Source organism: Sporobolomyces koalae (genome assembly GCF_050403365.1).
Source record: "Sporobolomyces koalae JCM15063 DNA, S_koalae_JCM15063T_v1_ctg1, whole genome shotgun sequence".
Classification (NCBI taxonomy): domain Eukaryota; kingdom Fungi; phylum Basidiomycota; class Microbotryomycetes; order Sporidiobolales; family Sporidiobolaceae; genus Sporobolomyces; species Sporobolomyces koalae.
In genome coordinates, this window is record NW_027481770.1 from 467195 (window position 1) to 483848 (window position 16654).

Genomic DNA, 16654 nt, shown 5'->3' on the forward strand with positions numbered 1-16654 from the left:
GAGGGGGAGAGTCGCGGTCCTGAGACAGAGCGTAGCTGCTCCAACAAACAGCGTCTGATCCACTCAACAAGCAAAATGTATCGACCCGAGTCACGAGACTGATGCTGACCCCATGCTGTGTGTCTGCCTCTCAACGGCGTCATGAAAACAGGCGGGATGAGCGCGAGGGGCGACAATGGCATCACGGCGCACATAACCTCGATCATATGCTGGACCTTCCTACCTTCGGTGTTCACGAACCTCCTCCTCTCGACATTTTACCGCGTCTCGCCTGCATCACGACCTACACTTCCGCCAAACGCGTCTCCGACGCAAGTCTCAAAAGCCAACTCAACCGCCCAACGTCACTTTCGATACGCTCGCATTGCACTCGTCTCGGCTTACCTCACCTACTCGGTCTTTAGCGTGTACCAGTCTCAGTCCTCTGGTGGACACCAAAATTACTATACCCTGCTCGGACTCTCCCGAGACACGGTCGAGCTTGAAGGTACCGCCGCGGTCAAGTCGCAATGGCGGCGACTTGCGCGCATCTTTCATCCAGACAAGGTCGGTAAACAGGGAGAAGCCTTGTTCGTCGAGCTGAGGCGAGGGGTTGAAATTCTCGAGAACGATGGGAAACGGTGGGCGTATGAACGGTTCGGCCCGGGCATTGCAGACTGGGATAAACTCGTTACGAACCGAGAGTTCCTCGTCAAAGGCGCGACCAACGCCGGCGCATTCTGGGTCTTTGCGCTACTGTCCATCGCAGGCATCGGCTTCTTCCGCAAGGACGAGCGTCGGAACAACTTTGTAAGCAGCCTCCTGCCTGGCGAACGCAGACAAATTATTGACCCCGATGCTTTCGTCACGGCAGTGGCGGTACCTCGTACTCGGTCTCTGCGTATCGCTCGAGTTCCATTTCCTCTTTCGTCCTGCGCCCTCGGCGACATTCTCGTTCCTGTTCCCGAATCGCCTCACGTTCGAGCATATCATCCTCCTCCGACAGCTGTTCATCTCGATCTCGATGGCCATGTCGCAGCTGTCCCCTATCCTGTTCCCTCTTCCGGTGTCCGCCGAGTCGTCGGAAGCGCAAGCTCTGCAACTCGCGCTCGAGGATGCCGAACGACTCAAACCGCTGTTGAGCCGGATCGCGCAGCTCCAAGCTGCGGCCGAGATTGAAGCGGTTGGGTTGCAACATCTCGAGCTGCGGCCACTCTTGCTTCAGCCCGACTCGGAATCGTCCGAACCCAAGGAAGGCGTGCCGGAGAGACAAGCGCGTGTGGTCCGGCAGGTCAAGGAACAGATGGTTCGCACGTTCGAAGATTTGCGATTCAAGAGCAATCCGGTGACGGGGCAAGCGTGGGAAGCTGCGGTCAAATCCGGCAGGACGAGAACGGGCGCAGACACAGAAGATCAAGATTCAGGTCTGCCGATACCAGTACCACCCTTCGAGTCTCTTCCATCTCCTCCGACATCACCCCCTACCACACTCATCGAGTTGGAACCGACGCACAAAGACGAGCCGGAACCACAGGATATATCGAAGCAAGACAGGGTGGAACGATCAGCATGCGCCCCGCTGTCGCCAGCAGATCCAGACCCTATGTCGAATTGACTTTGCCTTATCTACAATTGTGTATTCGAACCACCTCCCGGTTTTTGCGTTTCATGAAGCATCAGAGGAACGTTGCGGCTAAGGGGCTCGGGCCTCGGTCGCGCCTTTTCGCTTTCCGTCCTGCGAGTTTGACCTAACGAGATCTATGAACGGATACTGGATCGCTCTAGTTCCCGGATCGAACGTGAGAAGTGTCTACCCAAACCTAAACAGACAGATCCTGGCGCAGCGGATCTCGGATCCCGGATCGAGTCCGTCGAGTCTCTACACTTTCCGACATCACATTCTTCTCATACTAGCGAGTCTTCGTTACCGCACGCGCACGTCACGGAAACCAGATCGGCTGCATCACGAGCAGTTCCGACACGAGATCTCATCAAGACGCGACTAACGCAACACTCTGGTCGGTCTTGGAGCAAGTACGCCCACAGGAACGGGGTCGAGTCAGATAGAGCGGCAGGCAGGCGGTAGGCGGATCGCGAGCTACCATGTTCAATCGGTTCTCCCCACCGACGGCAACTCCACCACAAGGGCTTCTTGGCCTCGCGCCCGGAGGCCCGCAACTCGCGATGCCCCTCGAACAGCGAAGCGGTCGATCCGTCCAGTCTATGCCCTCGCACGCCACGTCCGCTCCGGCGACGATTCTCCTGCCGCAGGAGGACGACGCTCCACCGCACAAGATTCCGGTCGATGCCAAGTATGCGCGTGTGGCTGCAACCGAACCTGGAGATCCTTTCCCTAGCATCTCGCCGCAAGATCAGGCGCGCGTCAAAGCCTGGATCGATCGAGACGTTCAGTTCGAGCAAGACGTGATTGCTTCGAGGAAGCGCAATCAGGCAGAGATCATGGCCTTGGCAGACGAGATCGTCAACGGTCAGGACTTTCTGGGTTTGCCAGCTCCTCCAAGTCAATTCAAGATTCGATGGGACGACGAGAAAGATCGCGAGCAAGCCGCGAAGCGAAGAGGGCCTCTCCGGAAACCGATCAGATTGTGCGCGCTCTCGCCCGTGACCACTTGTCTCTTTTGACTTTGCGCTAATGTGCCCTGGTGACAGGTCAAAGCGGCAAATGCGATCTGCTGCATCGCGCGCGGAAACTCTGGTTCCGGTCCGAATAGACGTTGAACACGAAGCTTGGAAGCTCAGGGATACCTTTACCTGGAACCTCTTGGGTATGACAATCTCTTACACATCTCAATGCAGTTCGAGGAATCCGACTGAACACAGGGCATTGCAGAAACCGACATCACTCCCGAAGTTTTCGCCTCTCACCTGTGCGCTGACCTGCGCTTGCCGGAACGGCCCTTCGTGCAAGAGATCGTCACCTCGATCAAAAAGGCACTAGAAGATGCCCAAGCAAGCAGTACTTACGAGGCTTACCTGGGCGATGGGGGATCGAGCCTGGCCGAGGAGAATCGCAAGTGGTTCGCCGAGTGGTCTCGGCAGCAATCTCCAAACCCTGTAGTAGACGATCTCAATCAAGTGGTGGAAATTGGTCAGGAAACCAATATTATCGCTCACGAAGAACTACGGATAACAATCAAGGTGCGAACCCCTGGCTGTCGTTTGCGAGCGGAGTGATGTATGGCTTACCCTGTGACCTCCAATCCAGCTCGATGTCACTCTGGATGGGACCCAATTAGTGGACAAGCTCGAATGGGATATCAGCAACCCTCGCAATTCTCCAGAGGAATTTGCTGAAACGTACACGATCGAATTGGGCTTGACCGGCGAATTCAAGTGAGTACGAGCTATCTTCAAGTGGATCTGGACACGCTTGACTTATAGCGTCTCTACAGGACTGCGGTGGCGCATTCGATTCGGGAACAAATCGACAATTATGTCAAGTCGTTGTCCCTGCTGAGTCACGCGGCTGGGGGAATCATCTCGGACGATGATTTGCGTCGAGACTTCTTGCCATACGTACAAGATGCGTTCCGAAGCGATCAAGCCGACCTGTACTCGCCGAACCTTACGCAGCTCTCGGTCGAGGACCTCGATCGCAACGACAAAGAACGCGAACGAGACGTGCGCCGCAAACGTCGGCAGACGAAAGGGCGAGGTGTCACTCTGCCAGATAGAGAGTCTGTCAAGACGCATCGTACCCTGGTTCCGCGTCCTCTGCCCGGCCTCATGCAAACTCAGGTCAATGGTGGCGACGTCATCTACCCTCTGCCCGAACTTGCCCATCCCTACCCGATTGTTACGAAACCTGGACCGCCTAAGCCGGAAGGAATGGAGACGTCAGAATCTTCGCCGCTCCGCCTAGTCACGCATGACCGGGAGGCTCCGGCAGGTCCACCTCAAGCACTCCGAGGAGCTGCTCTCGCCAATGCTAATGCGAAGAGGGCAAGGCTCGAAGGGACGGAAATTCCTGCGATTGCGGCGCGCCCGCAGGATTTCGGACTCCAGCCTCACATCTTTGATGGCAAATGGTTCTGCGCGAACTGGTACGTTTCCCAATCGCCCTGCTCGATGACTGCTGTCTGATGATTGTACGTGAGTCGCACAGTGGAATTCCAGACACGATCGCTATCGGCCGACGCAAAGGCCCAACCGGAGAGCACAATCTTTGCGGTGAATGCGGTCAGCCACTACTTCCCCTGCGCATTCCCCGCGTCTTCCTTCTCTGAACGCATTGCTCGTGTTCAGGCAAATTCTACCAAAGATATCGGAAAAATCGGGTATGCCAGTATACTCGCGATCTCGAAACCCATAGGCGTCTGCAACGTCCTCCGGCCGAAGCCAAAGCGAAAACCGGCAAGCGACTGCGTAGAGGGAACACATCTGCGACGACTACGCCCATGGAAGGGACGCCTGCTCTGGCCGAATCGGACACACCCACCCGCAGCAACCCGCAGAGCCTTCCCTCTCGCGTCGAGTCGCCCGCTTCTCTGGCACCGCCGGACGAGACCAGACGTACGGATGTTGTCGACGATGACGATGACGACGAGCAAGATGAGGAAGAGGAAGAATCCGACGATTCTCAACCCGTCCGAGCGCCTCGAAAACGGCGCAGAGCGAATCATTACGGTTCACCCGACACTCCGTTCGTTCAGGACGACTCAAACTCTGATAGTGACAGTAATGAAGACGAGGACGAGGACGATGCTCCATCTCCGCCAGCACCGCCACCGCCTCCGCCGCGCGCGCCGAACCCTCTTCGGGCCCCCGAACCCAGCGCACCTCCAGCTGTTCCCATGCCAGCCGCCAATCAAACGGCTCAAACTGCCAGTAGGGCAACAATTGCCCCTGTGAGTTGCAGGTTTTTCTCCAACGGCCCATGGATGAGTTCCCGGAGAGTGCAATATGCTGATGCATTCCCCATCTCGTGATCGCCTGGCGGATCCAGCCGGAACCGTTCCCTTGGATGGTCACCGCCGCCGCGGATCTGAGAGCAAGACAAATCGACGATCGGTTCGAGTTGATCCCACGAGCCAAACCTGGTGATCCATCAAGCTTCGAATGGAGGATCCGCTGTCTCGATTGCCCTGGCAAGGTGAGTGCTCGAGCGCCATCTCTCAGAAAAAAAACCTGTCGGAAGTCCGTCGACGCGATCTTCTCGCTGACCCCGAAACCCCCTTCCCCAGCTGTACAATCTCGGGCCAGGTGAGACTTTTGACGGATTCCTCATTCACTTCAAGAATCGGAACCATCGCGCGAATGTAGAAGCGCGCCTTGCCAGTCAGCAACAAATTTCGCAATGAAGGCTTTTGCTTTCTGACGTCAAACGGAACTCGCAGAGCCGTCGCAAGGCGTGTCGCTTCCATGTACGCCGATGAGATGCTTCCGGCGCGAGATTGATGAACCTTCTCTCCCGCTTGGGCGCAATCAGTGGGTCATGACTCACATACCAGGAGGCGGTTCCTCTCGCTCGTCCCATCCCGTGTAGGCCATCATTTAGGGCGACTTCCATCTCTCTGTGCGGAGTTCCGTCTGCCAAGCTTCGGGGCGCGTCGAGGTGTTGTGGGCCCGCAGTGCCGCAACCTCTCTTCCTGTAGATCTGATCGCCGCCGCGATCTGCGCTCTGAGCGACAGGGCTCACTGGTGTCAGGCTGTCAGCTCTTCGGCTTACGGTTTCTGTCCGGAACCCGAACCTGTAAAGTCCGCTCAGAACTCCGCGACGTGTGACTCTGACAATTTGGAGGAAGGTCTCACTCGCGATCATCCAGACTCTTCGACCCTTGATTGCGAAGTCCAGATTCCCCGATCGTCTACGGCGATCTCGTTTCAAGGTGAGCTTTCTCTAGACCCAAGCTAGACCCACACTCAGCAGAGGCATCGGGTCTTTGGTATGTAGATCGGTCGCAACTTCATTACGAAGCGACTCCAGCGGTATTAACCGGGCTGACGTGCGGCGAGCGGCAGCTGCAGTACGGTACTGAAAAGTACGGTAAGCTGAACAGCGCAGCGCCATGTCCGAGCGGGCCACCGTCGGTTGCACACCTTCGCTAGCAGACTTTACAGTTGCGAATCCCGCAGGGAAAGTCTCTCGTGGAAAAGGTGATCGCCGAGCGGTTTCGATCCGCGCCGGAAAACGTGGAGAGAAATTGGCGAGATACGCCGTCGATCACTAAGCCGCTCAGGTACTGTACTGTAGTTCGGACGAACCTGTCGTTCCGTTGAGGCATTTGCCCGCCGAAATCTGAGATCCGCGTCGACCGACTGCTCAGCGTCCTCTCTAGATTCTGAGAGTCACCTTCTCGGGCGCGCCACCTCTTCGTATCAAGAGCTTCAGACGCGGTGCGAAGTTTCGCAGACGTCGACCGCAGCTCGAGCGCACTTTTGCGCGACATCGTTTCCACTGAATCAGCCTGCACGCGGCCCCAAACCTCGCCGGTACTCCGATCAAGTCAACAAAATCGAAGACAAGAATCGTCACGAGCTCCAAAGTCTGCATGAAGTCAAGCGCGACCTCGGCGCCGGCTCGAGTCGAGGGACTCAATGAGCGACAACCGTTCGCATCTCGTCCCGCCGGCCGACATACCTACGATGTGAGCAATTTAGATCTCAAATTATAGAGGCACGAGACTGACAGTATACACTTCAATGCACTATGCAAAGGTACAGGATCCACCTGCCATCGGTAATGGATCCAGTCAGGCGGCTTCTCGGGAAGTTTCTGAGGCGACGACGAACGGTCATGCCACCTATCGAGTTTCCAAAGACCGTAGCGTACGCGCTCCACCGAGCTACCATCCCTACAAACCTTCACCGTCGCCTCTGCCGGCGCCGTCGGCACCACAACGGTCTGCCTCTCGCTCCACCTCGCCGACGGGGCCCATCCACTTTGTCGATGCCACCTTTGCGCCTGGAAACTCGTCCGTATCATCTTACTCGGGGGCGGTGATACCCCACTGTCGACCAAAGCGCAAAAAGGTCAGCGACGACCAGCTTTCGATTCTGCTAGACACATTCGAAACGACGGACAACCCGTGCTTTGACGTCAGAGAAGCAGTTGGAAATGTGCGTAGTGTTCTCATTCAATTGGCATATTCAGACGATCGTCCGCTGATAAGAGGGCCCGAGAGCAGCAAATCGGCATGTCGAACCGTGAGGTTCAGGTGAGAGAAATCTAGACGAGCGATACTTGACCCGAACAATGCTGACTCTGTCTCAACTTCGACCCCGACGGTCAGGTCTGGTTTCAGAATCGACGAGCCAAAGTGACGCGGGAGCGCGCGGCCGCGCTCGCCAAGGAGAACGCTTCTCGCCCACCGCTACTGTCCACGGAAAGCCTCCCCGCCCCGGCACGCGCGACAGCCGATACCGGATCGATCTCAGTCGAGTCCACCCGCAATGCAGGTCAGCATCAGTGGAGATTCGCCGACGCACAGGCCTCGCAGCGCAAGACAGGTCAGGTCATGAATGGCGATCGTTCGACTCAAGGCATCGTGACTGGCCTCACCAACCAATCGGTGCCGCACTATCGCCGCATGTTCGGCGAGCAGCGAATTCTCCTTCCCGAATCGACTTCAAGGCTTTCATCCATCGAGCCATCCTCTACCGCTTCTGATTCTACAGCAACAAGCGGGTCAAATCCCCTGACTCCGCCCCTATGCTACTCTCCGACGACTCCGGGAGGTGACTCGCCCAGGTGCTTGGAAGGACATTCACCCATCCATTTCCCTTCGCCTGCGTCGGCTTTCGGCCGTCTTGGACTGTATTCTCCCCCGATCTATTCGACAACACGAGAGCGAGAGCCCATCTTCTTCGCCAACGAGCCGCCGTCACCGGATCCTTCCGAACCAGAAGAGCTCATTCGACTGGCGCCATTGAGGGGCTGGACGCCTGGATCGAAATCCAAGCGCACGGCATCGAACCAATCATGCAGGCGACGCTCGATGAGTAATCCGGAACCTGCTCAGATACTACTATCAGCACGGAACCCCTCAAATCCCTTCGCCACAGCGAAGAGGCCCGTTCAAAGGCCGCCTCACGTGCGCTTACCATCGATTCACAACCTTTTGAACCCTGTCGAACAGGCTTCCGCCTCTCCGGGGGCTGCATCTCCGGAGCTGCGATACCCGAGTGGTCAGCAGTCGATGGTGTCTTCGTATCCGAATTCTCCCAAAGAACAGTCATCGCACGGCACGCCCGCACCGCTCTTCTCGAAGCCAGCTTCGCCTCGACCTGGCCTCGTCTCTCGCCATACTAGCGACGCGCCACCGCTCTCGGAAAGCCCGCAAGTTCGGCGCTACGGCCAGGACAAGGCTGGTCCAGCCCTGGCGGGACTCGGAGTTCTCACTCTTGCCGGAGAGTCTTTGCAGCAGCGCTCCTACGTCTATTATCATCACCACGGCTAAGTCACCTCGTTTCATGATCTGTACCCAGTACCCAAACCCATGGGACTTTTTGTACCCAGTCACGTCCGTTTATGTCCATTAGTACCTACCCCCCTTCCTGCAGTACCCACGGTATTGGCTTCTGTAGCCGGAATACTCACTCTCAAGTGAAAAAGCAGTACACTTTTGCTTCGAATCAGCACTTCTGCCGTAGCGAAGCAGCAATTTTTTGTTGTCAAGAGAGATGTCCGAAAATCTCGGAAGCTTCGGAGTTGATGAGAATATCCCGGCTTTGTCAGCGGCGTCATATCCGGGTCGGGACGTCGGATAGGTGTACTTTGTCGTCTCTCACGGTTCATGCTTCGACGTGCTCAACTCACCACACTTCAAGCAACGTTTCGCAACATGTCTGCCGCCGCAACCACCGCACCCAAGCAGGTCAACCTCGAGATCACCTCGGATGTGAGTTTCACCATCATACGTGCACCGCTTGCAACACAGACGCCACCATGACTCATGATCTCAACGGTGACTCGGAACAGTCCATCTGCCCCTTCGTAAGGCGCTCCTGTTCTCGCCCAAGCACACCGCGATTTCTATTTTCCCGCATTCTGTAGCGAGAAGCTGACATGATGATATCGCGTATCTCTTGACCTTTCCTCTTCTGTAGTGCTACATCGGGTTCAACCGCATCACGTCTGCGATTTCTCGAGCGAGGGACGAACAACTTCCCCTCGAATTCTCACTTCGATTCGCACCGTTCTTGCTCGACCCCACCTTGCCTCCTTCTCCCGGTGAGAACAAACGGGAACGGTACATCAAACGATTCGGAGGAGCCGAAAAAGTTGCCGCGATGGAACGAGCCATGATCGAGAGGGGGAGAGGGTGCAACCCTCCGATCGAGTTTTCGTATGGAGGTAACGTCAGTCAGACGACGGATTCACATCGGTTGATCGAGAAGGCGTACCTGTTGAAAGGAGAAGAGGGCCAGAAAGCGCTCGTCGCGAGGTGAGTTATTCTCCGTCCTCTACAGCTGATTGGGAAACGGGGTGCTGATTTTGTGATCCATTGTCAAAAAATTAAAAGGTTGTTCAAGTCGTACTTCGAAGAGGAACAGGATCCCGCTTCACACGAGATCTTGTCTCGTGACGCAGAGACGGCAGGAGTCATGTCGAAGACCGAAGCGCTCGAATTCTTGAAGACTGACGAATTGTCGAAAGAGGTTGAAGCCGGAATCAGGAAAGCTCAATTGAGAGGCATCTCCGGGGTGAGTTGGCTTTTCTCTCATGGGTTGCGAGCTCCCAAGGCTGATCCAAGACTTGAGTCGTTCGCTGCCAGGTCCCGTTCACGATCATCAACGACAAGCTCGCGATCAGCGGTGCGCAGGAGGAAGATACGTTCCTCGAAGTGTTCAGGAAACTCGCCAAGGGTGAACTCGAGGCCTGAAGACCCAATGTCCCTCGAAATTGTGAAGAATGCATCGAAAGATCTGTTTGAAGAGCTTCCTTTCGATATTGAGAGACGTTCCGGGATGGAAAACACGGAAGATGCGTTTTACCGTTCCAGATCAGTTAAAACCGGTCAAAAGCACTCAGTATGGATGGTGAATTTTGATGACAGTTCAAGGTTTGGACATTTTTCCAATTTCGTCGCTCACACGCAGACCGCGCGCTGTATTAAGTTCTGGGAGTTCTACGCTGGCAGCTCAAACTTGTCGCCTTTCATCACTCTGTTCAGGAAGATCCCACGTGCGAGGGAGATATCAGCACAGGCAAAAAAAACAGAACGCAGATAATTCGTTGCGACTCACTTCGTGAAGTAAATGTAAAAGAAATCCGAATACAGGGCGGTTTGGACCAAACCTGCGCAGACGGCAATCGGATCGACCGAGTCTTCGGTGAAATATCTGGCAAATGCAATACGATATAGACCGAGGGTCAGTGCCTCGATCCGCATGGAACAGAAAAGAAGAGCAAGAAAACTTGCCTGTATACCCAATTGGGAACGTATAGGGCGCGGTAGGCACCGAGGGCAAACAGGTAATGGGTCGTGATGTTTTCGGCTTCTCCCGTACGTTGAAGCATGAACAGTTGGGGCAAAATAGCGACCGCTTCGAGGTAGATTGAGAACGCCCACAGAATCTCCAAGAACTCGCTGTGTGCGAAATATGCATGAGGATCTCGTGCAGGAAGCCGCGCGGAGAGATAGGCAGCGAGAGAGCTCACAAGCCATAGTTGAAAATGAGCGCAAGAACGAGGCATGGGCCTGCTAGGTACTCGAGCTTGATCGTGTCGATTGCAGGATCCTGAGTCGGCCTGCCGTGTCGAACATGCGACGATGGGTTAGGCGCACGTCAAGGCCAGCACGAAGGGGAATATCGCTCACCTGTATTTGACTTTCATGAGGTAGACGACGTAGGCGGCACTCCCGATGAAGAACAGCTTCATGAGGGTGTTGTACAGCGAGACATAGCGGGTGAACAGGTCGAGGTACCTGTGCAGACGATGACGCACATCCCAGCGAGGAGTCAGTGACCGCACCGCGTTCGCTACCGCGTCCCGACGAGAGTAGAGTGGAGTACGAGCGCTTACCGGGTCACGAACACGACGAGATATAGGAGCTGGGTCTTGTACGAGACGCCGCGGACCGACTTTGACTTTGTAATCTTGTGCACGAGGATGAAGATGGACGCGAGGTGGGACAGGTCCCCGAGAAGGCGGAAGATGTTCATCGTGCTCTGGATGAGTCTAGGGCGGTACGGGAGAAGCGCTCGCGAGAGTTGCAACCAGTTCGCGTTGACGTGGACGGCTCGCTTGGGGTCGGAGAGCTCGGGTGCGTTCGCGTCGGGCGTCAAGTCGGAGAGCGCGGTGACTGAGTGCCGTAGCCGGTTTCACGGGGATGGACGCGCTTATGAGCCTCAAGGCGCGTCTCCGAGAGCGTCGAGCGCTGCCGAGGTTTCTCTCCTGCGGCGCGTGCTCGCTTGCGCTCTCTCTCCCGGCTCCTGCTTCCGTGCAGCGATGGCGGGTACATCTCCCCCGCGCAAGCCACGTCTCGCACCGCTTGCGGGCATCAACACGAGTATGCACGAAGCAGAAGAGCGAGGCGCGACCACTCCTCGCACCCCACATCTCGCGCCCCTGCCCTCGCCAACGACGCCCACCTCGTACGCGCACGCCTCGGAACGCTCTCCACTCTTGCGTCGCGTCGCATCGATCGGACCCGACACCTTGCGCCGCAAATCACACCAGATCTCGGACCTCCTCTTCAACCATTCCGACCCGCATCCGTACCCGCGCGCCCGCCTCGATTCGGCCCGCAACGACTCGCGCGACCGTGCAGCATTCTTCCGCGATGACGAGACTGTTCACAATCTCGCGAGAGGCGCAACCGGCTATGATGGCGAGTTCAGGCAAGAGCTGCAAGGTGAAGCCGCCAACGGCGTGCGCGGCTGGTATGGTGCGCCCTCCCTCGTCCGGTCCTACCCCTCTTCTTTTGTTGATTGTCTTCAGCTGCTGACCGATGCATCCGGCCGTTAGACAATTTTCACACGATCGGTGAGTCGCCGTGCACGATCCCCTTGTCCCAAGTGCCGTCTACAGCTTAGCCCTTTGCGCAGACTGGATCCACGATGCGATCAAGCACTCGATCCGACTGCGCCGCCTGCGTCGACTCAAGCAGACTCAAGGTTTGCGCGGACTGGTCAAGAATTTGTGGGACGGCTCGCAGGGATGGCTCCTTGTTACGCTCGTCGGTTTCTGTACCGCGTGCATCGCGTATGCCGTCATCGGCGCCGAAATGCTCTTCTACGACCTCAAGGAAGGCTACTGCGCCGGCAAGAGCTGGAAACTTGCCAAGCGCTTTTGCTGCCGCGACTCGGACGAAGCCGGCATGTCGCTCGGAACGACTTCGATCGACGCGGGCCTCGGAAGCTTCGTGCTCCAAGGCTGGAGCGTGCGCCAGGCAACCGACGAGTGTGACGCGTGGAAGACTTGGGCGCAGGTGTGGCAAGAACGAACCCGTCAAGGCCCGCGTGCCGGCGAACTCTTCGAATACGCCTTCTACATTTTCCTCGCGGTCGGTCAGCGCCAATTGTCCTCGCCGAAGAACCTGAACTGATTCTCTTCCATCACTGGGTCGGCGTCAGGTTCTCTTTTCAACCACCGCATCTGCTCTGACTATCTACTTCACCTCTTCCACCTCTGTCTACTCCTCGAAAGACTCGCCAACAGCGCCAACTCCTGCTCCTCTGGCTCCTGTGACCGCCAAGTCTTACGGATCGACCATGTTGTCGAAATCCTCGGGCGGTTCAAGGTCAGTAGAAGTACCCGAACCAGGCGAAGAGCTTGGGATTCCGAGAAGCAGGCCAAGGAAAACGCTGTACTTTGCCGCTGGCTCGGGTATTCCCGAGATTAAGACAATCTTGTCCGGTGCGCTGTCTCTCTGTTTTGATCGTTCGGTCGGGCTCCCTCTCTGACCAGAGATTCTCTCCTGTAGGTTTCGTCATTCGAGGTTACCTCGGAAGCTGGACTCTGGCCGTCAAGTCTGTCGGACTTTTTCTCGCGGTGGCTTCTGGGCTTTCCCTCGGCAAGGCAAGTTCTTGCCCGTCTGTGCTAATCACAACGCACTGTATCCTGATTCGTGATTGGATCCCGGACAGGAAGGACCGTTCGTCCACATCGCTTCCTGTGTGGGCAACATCTTGTCGAGGTTCTTCCCCAAGTATGACCGCAACGAAGCGAAACGACGCGAGATCCTGTCCGCATCGTGTGCTGCGGGTGTCTCGGTCGCGTTCGGAGCTCCAGTTGGCGGTGTCCTCTTCTCGCTCGAAGAAGGTGATTTTCCTCTGCTCCGATGCCCAAGTCTAGAGTCACAGCTGAATTTGCAGTCATGACCCGACAGTATCCTATTTCTTCCCTCCGAGGACCATGTTGCGATCTTTCTGGTGCGCTGCGATCGCTGCGACGACGCTCAAATTCCTTGACCCTTTCAAGTCGGGCAAGATCGTGCTCTTTGCCGTTTCATACGACAAGGTAGGTTTTCAGACGATCATTCGAAACGTAGTAGGTACCTAGGACTGATCATGCTGCAACAGGATTGGAGGTACCTCGAGATGATCGGCTACTTGTTCCTAGGGGTCTTTGGTGGTCTTTACGGTGCCGCTTTCTGCAAAGCGAATATCTGGTGGACCCAGAACATTCGGAATGGTACTTTCCTCAAGCGACACCCGATCGTCGAGGTCGCGCTCATTACGCTGTAAGTCAAAATCTATACGCTCATGATCTGAGCAATACAGGCCTAATCAGGTCGTGAATGCTTGTACAGCGTGACGGTCTGTCTGAGCTTCTTCAACCCTTGGTCAAAACTTGGCGGTACCGAATTTGTGTGCGTTGGCACCTTGAGCTTTCAGCGCACAAGCTGGAGTGTCGCTGACCGTTCCTGCTCTCATAGCTACGAAATGTTCTCCGAGTGCCACAAGAACGATACTTTCGGGGGCTTGTGCGTCAAGACGCCTCAACAAGTCTGGCCTCTGATCAAGATTGTCGGCCTCGCTACGATCGTCAAAGCGCTGTTGACGGTTGCTACTTTCGGGATCAGAGTACCTGCTGGCATTTTCATCCGCAAGTCTCCTCTCACCTCCTCCAACAGACTTGACTCGTCTAACCCTCGGGGTCTTGACGCAATCTTGCAGCAACGCTTGCGGTCGGGGCTGCGTTCGGTCGCATCTCGGGACTTGTCGTTGAAGTCCTCCACGCCAAGTACCCTTTGTCGCCCATATTCGATACTTGCCGCGCTTCTGCCGAAGAAGGAGGTCCTCTACCCTTTGGTCAAGCCTGTGTCTTGCCCGGCGTCGTAAGTCGAGTTTCGGTCTATACTCGACGACGAATCGCTCATAATGTTTCCGACAGTGGGCAATGATTGGAGCTGCCGCAACGCTTGCTGGAGTCACGCGCACGACAGTGTCTCTCGCTGTGATTGTTTTCGAGCTCACCGGTAAGTCCACCTGAATCGCAAGTCTGGACAGCGGATGGCTCATGCTTCGACGCTTGGTCTCATAGGCACCTTGACGTACTCCCTTCCGACCATGTTTGCCGTGTTGGTGGCCAAAACCGTTGCGGATGCGATCGAACCAAGATCAATCTGTAAGTCGACAGTTTTACCCCATTTTTGCCAAACTGTCCGACCGAGGCTCATTGTTGGCTGTATGACAGACGATCTCGTGATCGAGGTGGCAGACTTGCCTTACCTCGACGCCAAAACGGAATACATTCACGCGACCACTCCGGCGGAAATTCTCGATTCGGAAGCGCCGTACATCTCTCTCGATGCCACCAACACGGTATCGGCACTGCGACAACAACTCGTCGACCTTTACCAAGAGGGCAGGGCGTCAGGTTTCCCGATCGTCGCGACGGAGGAACAGTTTGGACAACTCGCGACCCGGATGTACGGTTACATTGCGAGCAAAGAACTCGAGCATGGACTCGCCCTCGCACGTGCACACGGACTCGCAGACGACACGATCGTTACGTTCAAGATTGCGCAGGACCTCCGGTCGGGAAGGCTTTCTGGAGGTCTCGGCTTGAGCGGCATGCTTACTCCGGCTGCCCCGACCATGAGTTTCCGCGATGCGCAAGGAGGCGAGCACGATGAGGAAGGAGAACTCGATTTCAGCTGGCTGGTCGACTCCGCTCCGATTGTGGTCAACTCGCGATCACCCATGGAATTGCTTCACGAGGTAGGTTGCTTGCTAGTCCTCCGTCCAGGTACGGCGGAAGAGCTGCTAATGATCATCCTTGTCACGACTCTAGATGTTCTCGAAACTTGGAGTGCGCTACCTTGTCGTCGTTGACGAACGCGGCTTGTACCGCGGAGTGATCGAGAAGAATCGCTATCTCGTGCGTAGCGTCTCCGAGCTCGTCGGGCGACTGAACGCTGACGGAAGAAACACTCGCTCATGTGCATACAGGTTTATCTCCGTTGGCTCGAAAAACGTCACCATGTTTCAAAAAGCACTGAACAGCATGCTCGCGACGATCAAGAAGCGTTCGAACAGATGGTCGAAGAGCACAGAGCGGCATACTCTGACCGCCATCGCCGACTCGAGAGTACGAGCTCGATTCAACCCACTGCTGCCTGAATACCATGTTTCACCCATTACGAATCTCAAGGCAACCAACCAATCGCGCCTTTGCAGGCGCTCTATTCCCTTTCTCGCAGGCCTCGTCTCCCGTTTTACCCTTCATCAAGCACACATACCAATTCTTGCTTTGTTCAAATTTGCTTCTGTCGTTCACTTCGTTACCCTTGTCTATTTGCAACGCATTCGATTATCGTCAATCCATGCCGCCCACCTCTGAATGTTCAATCTCGCTCGGGATCTCGAGGATCTTCGAGTGTCGCAAACTGCCATCCCGATTCAGACTCCCAGGGCCAGCTACTCGCGCCGGTCCACCCGAGCTCAATTTCGCGAAAGACTTCAACTCGTTTGCGTTCGACGAACCCGAGCTTCTCGAACAGTTTGAGACTCGGTTCGTTGTCGTACGAAACTTTGGCCATGAACTGGGACGGTTCGAATCCGAGTTGATCCTTTGCGTACGTTAGGAACAGTTGCAAGGTCGACAAGGCCAAACCCGATCGAGGTTTGTACAGTGACGATTCGTTTGGAGGCAACATGATTTCGAGTTCGGCTGCTTGTCGAGCTGGGCGGGGTGTTTTCGATGCAGATTGTTGTTCTTCTTCTTGATCGTCTTCGTCGTCGTCAAGAGTATGCAGAAAGAGGTTCACGTCGCCAATCATGGTCGACGAATCGTTGTGAGCTTGTAGGAAGCCATCTCGGTCGACGGTTGGACAAGGTGCTGTGGGTAATCGAGCGTGCACAATGAATGTGAGTTCTGTATCGGAGCCCACTTTGGGTCAGCACAATGCTCGGAGCGGGGTTCAAGGGGGACGGCTCACTGTCTTGGTCAAGCCTCCAAGACCCTAAAAGAACTCGGAAGCGGTCAGTGACCGGCGCGTTTCCAGCGATAAATTTTCTGTAGAAGGGACTCGCTCTGCATGTCCTCTTCCTCCTCAGCCGACAGGCGTTCAGAAGCAGTGAGTTCTCGGATCTTTGGATCTTCCATCCATGCATGGTATTGTGGGACGTGCCATCGTCGATACGGTCTGAGGACGAGGCGCGAGTTGTAGACGGTCGTCGCTTCGTTCAGGAGCATGGTTTGTCTGCAGACTTGGGCCGGAGGGCGAACGGACGAGCCGAGCAAAAGTAGCGAGTGAAC

General features: G+C 56.0%; 7 protein-coding genes across 7 annotated transcripts; 5 read left to right on the top strand and 2 right to left on the bottom strand.

The window, feature by feature from the left end:
* Window positions 1-141: 141 nt before the first annotated feature.
* On the top strand, window positions 142-1594 carry JCM15063_003334 (J domain-containing protein; the record flags this gene model as incomplete). The annotated part of the gene is made up of 2 exons (XM_076675255.1): window positions 142-789; window positions 854-1594. 2 exons carry the CDS (start codon window positions 142-144, stop codon window positions 1592-1594), a joined length of 1389 nt encoding a protein of 462 aa, XP_076537339.1.
* A 488-nt stretch (window positions 1595-2082) lies between these two features.
* On the top strand, window positions 2083-5300 carry JCM15063_003335 (SWI/SNF chromatin-remodeling complex subunit SNF5; the record flags this gene model as incomplete). The annotated part of the gene is made up of 9 exons (XM_076675256.1): window positions 2083-2585; window positions 2650-2765; window positions 2831-3138; window positions 3206-3333; window positions 3393-4043; window positions 4106-4179; window positions 4246-4847; window positions 4946-5092; window positions 5184-5300. 9 exons carry the CDS (start codon window positions 2083-2085, stop codon window positions 5298-5300), a joined length of 2646 nt encoding a protein of 881 aa, XP_076537340.1.
* A 1191-nt stretch (window positions 5301-6491) lies between these two features.
* On the top strand, window positions 6492-8399 carry JCM15063_003336 (uncharacterized protein; the record flags this gene model as incomplete). The annotated part of the gene is made up of 4 exons (XM_076675257.1): window positions 6492-6587; window positions 6658-7059; window positions 7128-7157; window positions 7233-8399. The coding sequence occupies 4 exons, from the start codon at window positions 6492-6494 to the stop codon at window positions 8397-8399; spliced, it is 1695 nt and encodes a 564-aa protein (XP_076537341.1).
* Window positions 8400-8783: 384 nt separating this feature from the next.
* JCM15063_003337 (DsbA family oxidoreductase) lies at window positions 8784-9824 on the top strand (the record flags this gene model as incomplete). The annotated part of the gene is made up of 5 exons (XM_076675258.1): window positions 8784-8840; window positions 8921-8935; window positions 9049-9386; window positions 9465-9645; window positions 9717-9824. 5 exons carry the CDS (start codon window positions 8784-8786, stop codon window positions 9822-9824), a joined length of 699 nt encoding a protein of 232 aa, XP_076537342.1.
* Window positions 9825-10070: 246 nt separating this feature from the next.
* Window positions 10071-11109, bottom strand: ERD2 (Erd2p; the record flags this gene model as incomplete). The annotated part of the gene is made up of 6 exons (XM_076675259.1): window positions 10071-10107; window positions 10189-10284; window positions 10365-10532; window positions 10604-10693; window positions 10764-10871; window positions 10970-11109. The coding sequence occupies 6 exons, from the start codon at window positions 11107-11109 to the stop codon at window positions 10071-10073; spliced, it is 639 nt and encodes a 212-aa protein (XP_076537343.1).
* A 286-nt stretch (window positions 11110-11395) lies between these two features.
* JCM15063_003339 (chloride channel protein) lies at window positions 11396-15516 on the top strand (the record flags this gene model as incomplete). The annotated part of the gene is made up of 16 exons (XM_076675260.1): window positions 11396-11834; window positions 11915-11932; window positions 11995-12452; window positions 12523-12805; window positions 12873-12967; window positions 13036-13210; window positions 13278-13408; window positions 13471-13631; window positions 13701-13760; window positions 13827-13996; window positions 14068-14228; window positions 14285-14369; window positions 14435-14518; window positions 14588-15114; window positions 15188-15274; window positions 15346-15516. The coding sequence occupies 16 exons, from the start codon at window positions 11396-11398 to the stop codon at window positions 15514-15516; spliced, it is 3105 nt and encodes a 1034-aa protein (XP_076537344.1).
* A 224-nt stretch (window positions 15517-15740) lies between these two features.
* JCM15063_003340 (GNAT family N-acetyltransferase) lies at window positions 15741-16591 on the bottom strand (the record flags this gene model as incomplete). Its single annotated transcript, XM_076675261.1, has 3 exons — window positions 15741-16270; window positions 16335-16358; window positions 16429-16591. The coding sequence occupies 3 exons, from the start codon at window positions 16589-16591 to the stop codon at window positions 15741-15743; spliced, it is 717 nt and encodes a 238-aa protein (XP_076537345.1).
* Between the last annotated feature and the right edge of the window lie 63 nt (window positions 16592-16654).